General features: G+C 29.8%; 1 protein-coding gene across 2 annotated transcripts in view; it reads left to right on the top strand.

Annotated features, from left to right (window-relative positions):
• Positions 1299–9428, top strand: part of LOC107623740 (equilibrative nucleotide transporter 3) — a 12014-nt gene continuing 3884 nt past the window's right edge. Inside the window, exons 1-10 of one of the 2 annotated variants that reach the window (XM_016326100.2) lie at positions 1299–1635; positions 2101–2306; positions 3207–3258; positions 3361–3465; positions 3845–4000; positions 4113–4256; positions 4416–4521; positions 4726–4901; positions 4989–5149; positions 5315–5573. In XM_016326100.2, coding sequence (XP_016181586.1) covers positions 2287–2306; positions 3207–3258; positions 3361–3465; positions 3845–4000; positions 4113–4256; positions 4416–4521; positions 4726–4901; positions 4989–5149; positions 5315–5573 — 1179 coding nt within the window. In that variant the 5' untranslated portion in view covers positions 1299–1635; positions 2101–2286. Of the gene's footprint in view, positions 1636–2062; positions 2307–3206; positions 3259–3360; positions 3466–3844; positions 4001–4112; positions 4257–4415; positions 4522–4725; positions 4902–4988; positions 5150–5314; positions 5574–9428 lie in introns of both variants that reach the window. The other variant, XM_016326099.2, reaches the window with a different exon arrangement.

The raw sequence follows: 9428 nt of genomic DNA, 5'->3' as shown, positions 1-9428 counted from the left end.
AGCTTTTCATGTATATATATGTATATATATGCCTTTTTGTTTAGCAAGGAGAGAATTTTTGCTGCAATCTTTCTTTAGGGGAGACTTAGGAAATGTATAAGTATAACCACTTTTCAGAATAAGTAATGTGTAATATTATACTTCACATTTATTGATGTATCATGTTTGTATTTGCTCCTGTCACGTTTATAAAATCAACAAATTTGTTGTTCTTTCTAATGGTTTTGAGATTAAATCATGTTATAAAAAAGAGGAATGCTAGGGGCAGCAACTTTTGTAATTTGTAGCCATCAAATAGCCATCAAGATGGTTTTAATGGTGTGAGATTTCATCCAATGGCTCACTTTTCTTTGCTGGTTACATGCTGGTTAGAATTCAACAAAGTTGCTGGCCCTCTAGACTTTTCCTATAAAAAAATGTGGATATTACCATGAAGATTTTACTATTGTCTTCATATGAAGATACTTCTTTTTTATCGTTAGATGATGAAATGTATGGTTTGATTTTAATGTGTTACAAAAGTGTTATTTTTTTTAAAGTATGGCTAAACAAACAAAGTACACTTTTAACACAAAAATCTTTATAAAAATATGTTTTTAGCATCTTCGTTTGAGTAGTTGCCATAAAAAAAACATGTATGTTCAAAGAAACATTTGCAATTTTTTAAACGTAATACTAATAGTCAATTGAATTCAATTTATAATAGAATCAACATAGAACTATAAAGAAATGTACAATATAAATATATTTGAAGATAGTATTATTTAACTTTTAGAAGAACTAGTATATATTTTTATAAATAAAAAATTAGAAAAAGTAAATAACAAGAAATAGATGTCATGTTATTAGTTATTTATTTTTGATAATGTCATTCTTTTATTACATTATTCTCAATTATTCCTAATGAAAATAAATTTCTTATAACTTTAAAAAAACATAAAAAAATAAAAAAATCATTTAAAAAATTACACACACAAAAAGTGACAATATTAAATTTAAAAGTGATAATATCACTACTCTAAATAATAAGGGAGCTACTCAAATGAAGATGCAAAAAATATCTTTTTATGAAGATGCTTTGTATAAAAGTGTGATTTATTGATTTGGCCACACTTTAAATAAAAATAACACTTTTATAACATATCAAAATCTAACCCTACACTCCATCATCTAAGGGTCAAAAAGAAAAATCATCACATGAAGACAATTATAATATTTTCATGGGAGTACTCACCAAATAATAATTCGTTAGTAACAAGTGATTAACCCTTATATATGACTAAATGATAGCACTTAGCGCATCGTTACTATGAAAATCAACCACTAATTAATTTGCAAGGCGTGAGCTTTTTCATAACAAAAAATGGATTCACCATGTGTGGTTGGAAGAGTAAACTGGAGCTAATTTTGAGAGAGAAGTTAGACTAGAAGAGAAACCAAAGAAAACAAAAAAATCTCCGTCACATTATCGTCACCCTATAGCAAAATCCCTTCTTCATTCGTCCGCACCCTAATCTAACCCTGTTGCCCAATTCGCAGTAGCAGAGACAAATCTATTGAATCATTCTTCCGTTTTGGGGCTTCACAGATGTGCGCACCTTCTTCCTTCCACGCGCCACCACTTCTCCATAAATGGTAATTATTGAATCAATCTCTCTCAAAAGTTTATATTAACAGAATTTTAAATTTTAAATTACGTTAACAAATTAACAGAATTTTAAATTTTAAATTTTTTAATAAATTTCTGAAGTTAGTGAATTCAATAGTAAGCATACATCATTTCCGACTAAATATATTTTTTTCTTTTAAAATAATTTTGTTTTGCTTGATTTATAAATTATTAAGCTCGTTTCTGACGTACGCGTAGTTACCTTTTGATTATAAAGTCTTAAATCATTAGGTCAACATAATCATTATCACTTGAAGAAGACACTTAAGAAACTTGCGAAATATAATTTATTGTATAGTTTGACAACTGTTTAGATTTAGGGTTTGTTTAGGGGTGACTTTCGAATTTATTATGATAATATAATAATGATTACATATCAACTTTGAAATAAAGGAAAATTTGATTCAAGGATATTCCAATTTTGCTTCAAGGACAAAGTTGGGGATAACGAAGATGATGATTGGGACACAAAACAGATCCGACACAAAACAGATCCCTTCTTAAGGATGCAGTGGCACTATGACACCAACATCATCATCAGATCAGTAAGATTTTCTAAATAATCTGAGTCTATCTGATACCTAAGCACCAAATGGTGTTTGCCTCCTACATCTACTATGACAGCAAATACTAGTAGGTACGTATGTACATGAAGTTATTTTGTACTCTTTCATCTGCATTGTACCATGCTTATTAAGTATAGTAGTAACTAAGTCATTCATATGAAATAGACAAGGTAAATAGAAAAAGTGTTGGATCAATAAAGCTGCATATTTTTATGATTAGGATCTTGAATCATGGATTTTTTTTGTGTTTTGATTGTGCTGGCTTAGCCCATGTATGTACGTACTCTATCTTTCTTCAGGGAGCTTCTTGTGGCAGTTTCATGTTATGAACAACTTTTTACATAGAAGAGAACACTAATTTTGACATCTTGGGATAATTAAAAATTATTTTTTGTGGATTCCAAAGTATTGAAATGAATTTGCTACAAATTAATGGACCTCATACTCAACTCTTGAGAGAGTAAGTGCTGCATTTATGTCCTCTAAAAGAAAAAAAGATTCAAATTTGGGACTTCAATGTTAAACTTCCACGGTATTTGTGCTGGTATATCGAGATATATTGTATGCACCAACTAGAGTCAAGAAATAATTGAAAAAGAAAGCAAAAATAATGATAAAACCAAGATTACAGAGGAGAGAAATAGATACAAGGTGGCTGTGTCTATTCTTCGTCCACCGCTTCAAAAATAAGCATTTTTATCTTCTTTTTCACTGCATTATATTAGTGGCAGTAAAATCTGGATCTATGATCTCATGCAGACTATTCAAAAGCCTCATTACTAACCGATTCGTGCCAAAATATTTAAGTTGCATTGTTGGTTTTGTACTTTAGTCTAATATTTCTCAAATTTTTATCGCCGAATACTATTCAAGTACTTAATCAAAATATACTCATGCAAGGGAGTCAAATTTCTAAGCAATAATAGTATCGTTGCTTAATATTGATAATGCTTGATGGATTCTTTTTGAAGTGGAACGGCCATGGTTACCAGTGATGAAAATGAAGAACCAAGAAGGCTTGAAGTAAGTGCCTTGTCTTATTTTCAAATTACTAGCATGCATAATATTTCTCAAAAACAAAGTTTGTTGTCATATCTTAAAGTTTTGAATTGATTGATACAACAGGGGAAACAAAAAGCGATGGCAGTTTGCTTCATTCTTGGACTTGGGTCCCTAGTCTCTTGGAACAGCATGCTGACAATAGGAGATTATTATTACAGTGTCTTCCCTGTAAGTAACTGATGGTCTTTCGATTTCTCACTCTGACTTTATAAAGTTCCTGTGTAAGAATAAATAAATGGTTCTCCTACAAAGAAGGGGCAAGGATGAAAGATCTTCTGGTGATTGAGCAAATATTCCTGAAGTATGTATTGAGTGAAGTTACAATAGTTATAGTTGAGAGGAAGAAGCCAAAATTTTGGTGCAATGACTAAGTAAACCCTGTCTGAAAAATGCAGCTAAATGATGCAATAGGCTAGTGATTTCCTGTGCAAACTCATGATTTATCACTTTTCATTATATGTGTACTTGAAATTGTCTGTGACAATTTGTCTACTAAAAGGTTTGGGGAAATTAGTTTTTCTAACTGAAGTATTCTTTTGAACTGAAGAAATATCATCCTGCAAGGGTACTTACCTTGGTTTATCAACCATTTGCAATTGGAACACTGCTCATAATGTCATACTACGAGTCAAGGATCAATACTAGATTGCGGAATTTGGCTGGATTCATACTTTTCTTTGCAAGTACTTTTGCTGTGCTTATTGTAAGTACGCCATTTCAAATTCCTTGAATTGTAATTTCTGATGTTGGTAATTCATATGCGAGATGTGATATATATTCCTTGGCTCACTTGGATTAAAAAAAACTTTTGACAGTTGGATCTAGCAACATCCGGGAAAGGTGGAATTGGACCCTATATTGGTATATGTTTGCTAGCTGCTTGTTTTGGAATAGCAGATGCTCATGTTGAAGGTGGCATGGTAGGAGACCTGTGTTTTATGTGCCCAGAGTTTATCCAGGTTGGTCCTGTATTTGATTTCTTGAATGCTTTTCAGCATTGTCCTTAATGCTCCTTTTAAAAAATGTCTGTGTGTATGTATATATCCATTGGGGACCTACAGTTGCTGGTTTGGGCCTTCTATCACTTTTTACTGAATATCATTTAAACATTTTTGCAGTCCTACTTTGCTGGTTTGGCTGCATCTGGGGCTCTAACTTCTATTCTAAGAATACTGACCAAGTTAGCATTTGAGAAATCTCATAATGGACTTCGCAAGGGAGCTAGTATGTTATTCTTATTTTACAAAGATCATACATATTGGTTTCTTGTAATTGATTAATTGTTTCCCCTTGATCATGTAAGAATATTATGTTTTGTTCTAGTATGTATCAATTATCAGTTAGTATTGCAGTCCATGTTGCTCTAGAAAAACTTTTGTTTTGTCTTGTTTTTCAAAATTAAAAGGATTGGTTTCTTATGTCTTGCAGTCCTGTTCCTTGCGATCTCCACATTCATCGAGTTTCTGTGTATATTCCTCTACGCAATCTACTTCACCAAATTGCCCATAGTGAAACATTACCGTGCAAAGGCAGCCTCAGAAGGATCAAAAACTGTTTCAGCTGACCTTGCTGCTGCTGGTATTCAAACAATGCCAAACGATCAAGTAACATAATTTTTTCAACATGATCATTCATTATTCTCTAGGAAATAATGCTATTATGTTTCTCTAACGGTTTTATCACTTCTGTAGGAATCACAAGATATCAAAGAACAAATGCGATTGGGAAACAAACAATTATTGCTTGAGAACCTTGATTATGCAGCTGATTTATTTCTTATATACGTACTAACACTGTCAATCTTCCCGGGATTCCTGTATGAAGATACTGGATCACACAAATTAGGAGCATGGTAATTGCCCATTTAAGCCTAGTGTTCTGCTAATCCAGTTGCTTTTTCTAGTTGGCATTAAATTACAGTTGCTTTTTTGTGTCTTACTGTTTTATCACATGGACTAACCAATGAAATTGATAGGTAGAAGAGTTCACAATTTAATTTTGTTCGTGATCTTTGTAGGTATGCAATTGTTTTGATTGCAATGTATAATGTGATGGATCTGATATCAAGATACATACCCCTTGTAAAATGCCTCAAGTTGGAATCCAGAAAGGGCCTGCTAATAGCAGTTCTTTCGAGATTCTTGCTGATCCCAGCATTCTACTTTACAGCAAAATATGGTGACCAGGGATGGATGATCCTACTCACCTCATTCTTGGGACTCACCAATGGCTATCTCACGGTGTGTGTTCTTACAGTAGCACCAAAAGGTTACAAGGCAAGTATATGCAACACATTATTATTCATAATATTCTGATGTTGCATAGTAGCATTAACTTTCTTTTATTTCTTGTAACTCTGAATATAAAAAATTTGATTACACTGGGGACAAGTAGGGACAGGGCGGATTAGGGTTTAATTTTTTACTACCCGCAGGTAGGAGCGGAGCAAGTTCTATGCGAGTTATTGTAGGGTAGGGCGGGATTGGGTAGAGCAAAAACTCTTCCCTACCCGCCCCATTGCCACCCCTATTTCTGTTTCATTTTCATTTTGATACACTCAGATCTTTCTACTGAATAAACTGTAAGATGTTCTTTATATAGTTGTTTTTCCTTCATTATATTTGGTGAGCTCAATCCTCTTTCCATGAAATAACAGGCAACTTTATTTATAATAATCTATATTAGGTTTACCCTCTTAAAATATTTATACTATATGTTAAAGTTTAGTATATCGATAGATGTGTGTATGTGAAAGAGAAAGATCATCAGTTTGTTTTTCATTGTGGAGAGCTTAAACGTAATTATGGGGCATCCATATGATACTATCGTACAGTAAAATTATGATTGATTCAATTGGCAATCCAAACTTACATATGTTGCGCCCCGGATTATCCCAAAAATATGACCAATGGATGGTTAAACTCTCCAAAACGCTTTATATAATACTATAGCGATAATAAATAAATATGATCATTTTTTCTACATTTAGTATTTTAAAATTAATGTGTAAAATATATTTTAGTATTTTAAAGAGCAAATAGTCAAATTAATTCGTAAAAGATCACTCGTTTTTTAATTTGATTTTTGAAAGATTTTTTTAATTAAATTCGTTCTTTAAAGATTTTAAATTAATCATGTTAGTCATTCTATCACTTTCATTGTTATCGGTGTCAGAATTTGTTGATGTAGTACGTTAAATAACATAACAACACACACCTAGTAGTTTTAATCGACTATTACCATTATTAGTTAATGAAATTAGATCAAATGAACCCCAAATTGAGGAATTCTAATACTTCAAGGTAGCGTTTGTTTTGAGGTATTGAGACAGAGACTGGGAGACTGAGACTCAGTATCTTGTTTGTTAGTTCAGAGACTGGTACTAAAATTTCTGTCTCTATCCCTAAAATTTCAGTATTTCAGTACCTCCAAAAAGTAGGGACACAGGGGACTAAAATTTTTAGAGATGGAGACTGAAACTTTAATAACATTTTATATCTAAAATATCCTCATTTCAATTAATTAATTTCAATTTTACCCTTTATACAAATTAAATTAGAGTTTCATTCTTGTTTCAATTTCTGTCTCCCACTTTGCACCAAACAGAATACTGAGATTTATTTCAATCTCTGTCTCTTAGTCTCTGTCTTTCAGTCTCAGTCTTTCTGTCTCTGTCTCTTCACCAAACGCTACCCAAGTTCTCCCCTCAATTAAACTTTGATTTGATCAAATTTCATAAATTTATAATGTTAATAGTCAATTAAAACTCTTAGCGTTTGGTGGAGAGACAGAGACTGAAAGACTGAGACTGAGAGACAGAAACTAAGAGACAGAGACTGAAATAAATCTCAGTATTTTATTTGGTGCAAAGTGAGAGACAGAAATTGAAACAAAAATGAAACTCTAATTTAAAACACAAAAATTTAATTTTGAAAACTGGACAAAACAAGATACTGAGAACCAGACAGAAAGGACAGAAACACATAAATTAGTGTTCTTATATTTTATTTGGTGATAAACTAGAACAAATTATGAAAGTCTAATTTATTATCAATTTTTTCATTCAAAAAAATTAGGAAAAAAGATATAATAATAAGAGTTATAATTATTAAAAATTAACAAGAATAATGAAAGAAAAAATAAAAAAAAATAAGTTGTGTCTCTTATCAGTGTCTTTGTATCTTTTCTGATTGGATGAATACAAAATACACTAATTCAGTGTCTCTTAATACAATGTCTCTGTTCATGTCTCATCTGTCAAACACGATTTTGTGTCTCCGTGTTTCTGTCTCAATGTCTCGTGGCTGTAAACAAACGCACCTTTAGGTGTGTGTTGTGGTGATACTTAACGTGTCACATTAGCAAATTTTGACCCATCAACAAAGAAAGTGACGAAATGACTACTATGAATAATTTAAAATCTTTAAAGAACGAGTCTGATTAATAAAAAATTTTTGAAGACCAATTTAAAAAACAAGTAATCTTTTAAGGACTAATTTTACTATTTACTTATACTTTAAATATGAATTATAAGGACATTTTTTGTTTTTAAACTAATACTACAAGGATCTTTTAGTCTCTTAAAATAGAATCTACTAAAAAAGACTTTAAATTTTTCTTAAAGTTTAACTTTGTTTGAGTTATAAAGAAGGTATTTTGATTTTTTTAAATGAACTAAAAGTGTAATTAAGGTTTTTTTTTAATTAAATTTGAACTTTTAATTTCTAATACAATCAAACAAGATGAATTAATTTTTTAATTTAGTGAATATTTTAGTCTTTTTACAATTAAATTCAAATTTTAATTTATAATATAATAAAAAAATTTAAACATAAAAGAGCATTTTAGTCCGTTTAATATTAATCCTAGAATATTAACTTTTAATAATATTAAAAAAAGTCTTTCATCCTTTTGAAAAATTAAAGTATGATTATGCCTAAAGATTTAAATAATATGCTATTTTCACATGTTACACATGTGCCTGATTGTTTTTCATCACAATTGTATTTTTAATTGAGACAAATTTATTAACGTTTGATTATTTTCATCACGACCTTAAAATTGTTGGTGATATTTTTATTATTTTTGTTGGCACTTAGATTCTTGAAAATATTTTTAGTAATTTATTTTTATTTTTCTATTTTTTGGTGACATAGCTTACTTTTATTTATTTTATATATTTTACATGTTAAAGAATTTAAAATATTTTATTTTTATAATTTATTTTTAATTATTAATATTAAATTTATAATTTTAAAACTAAAAATATAAAATTAATTTTTTAAATTCAATAAAAAAATGATAAAACAAACACCGTAGTATCTGTTGAGCAATTAGTAAAAAGATAAAATTAAGTGTGTTACATATCTAATTAATCTGTTTTAAATAAGAGTTAATAGAAAAATTAGTACTGATTTTTTTTCACACAATATATTTGTTTCTCAAAATCGTTTTTCACAAGATCTATATTTTAAATATTTTATGTATTTATATTTCATATATTCATATGTATGATAAGGTAGGTTATGTTAAATAATTTATATTGTATGACTCCAATTTCTATATGTATAAATATGTATATATATGTCATATTTTATTACTGACCAAATTTGAACCAAATAAAAAATAAAGTTAAATATTTATGTTAACTTTTATCATATTTTGATGATATTTTAATTATTCTTGCAAAAGAAAAAGAAGTTTAATAAAAAAATTCACATAAAAAAATATATATTTTTAATTATATATTAAATAGAATAATTATTTATTAGACTCATTCTTATATAAATAAAATTTTTCTTAGTTTTATATTTATAATATTATATACCAATTAACTTCAAATTTTAATTACATTTTGAATAACGAATTTATTGTAAGTTTGTAACTGCTATGTATTATGTGCTTTGACTGCGCCGCTCTTCACGTAATTGCCGTTCTTGGGTAGGTTTAATGGAGTCGGTTAGCCATCAGCATAACAATCATGGAAATAGGGATCCTTCTTCAAAATCGCTTTTGGATTTAGAGTTAACCAGGACAGACGTCTCCCTCTTCTGTAGCAGAGATTTCTCGAACTTGAAAAAGTATTATTAACAGAATTACAGAATAATGGAGGAGTTCAGCTCATTATGATA

Source organism: Arachis ipaensis, chromosome B10, assembly GCF_000816755.2.
Source record: "Arachis ipaensis cultivar K30076 chromosome B10, Araip1.1, whole genome shotgun sequence".
Classification (NCBI taxonomy): domain Eukaryota; kingdom Viridiplantae; phylum Streptophyta; class Magnoliopsida; order Fabales; family Fabaceae; genus Arachis; species Arachis ipaensis.
Note: the sequence above shows the minus strand (reverse complement) of the source record. Positions and strands in the feature narration are given on the sequence as shown.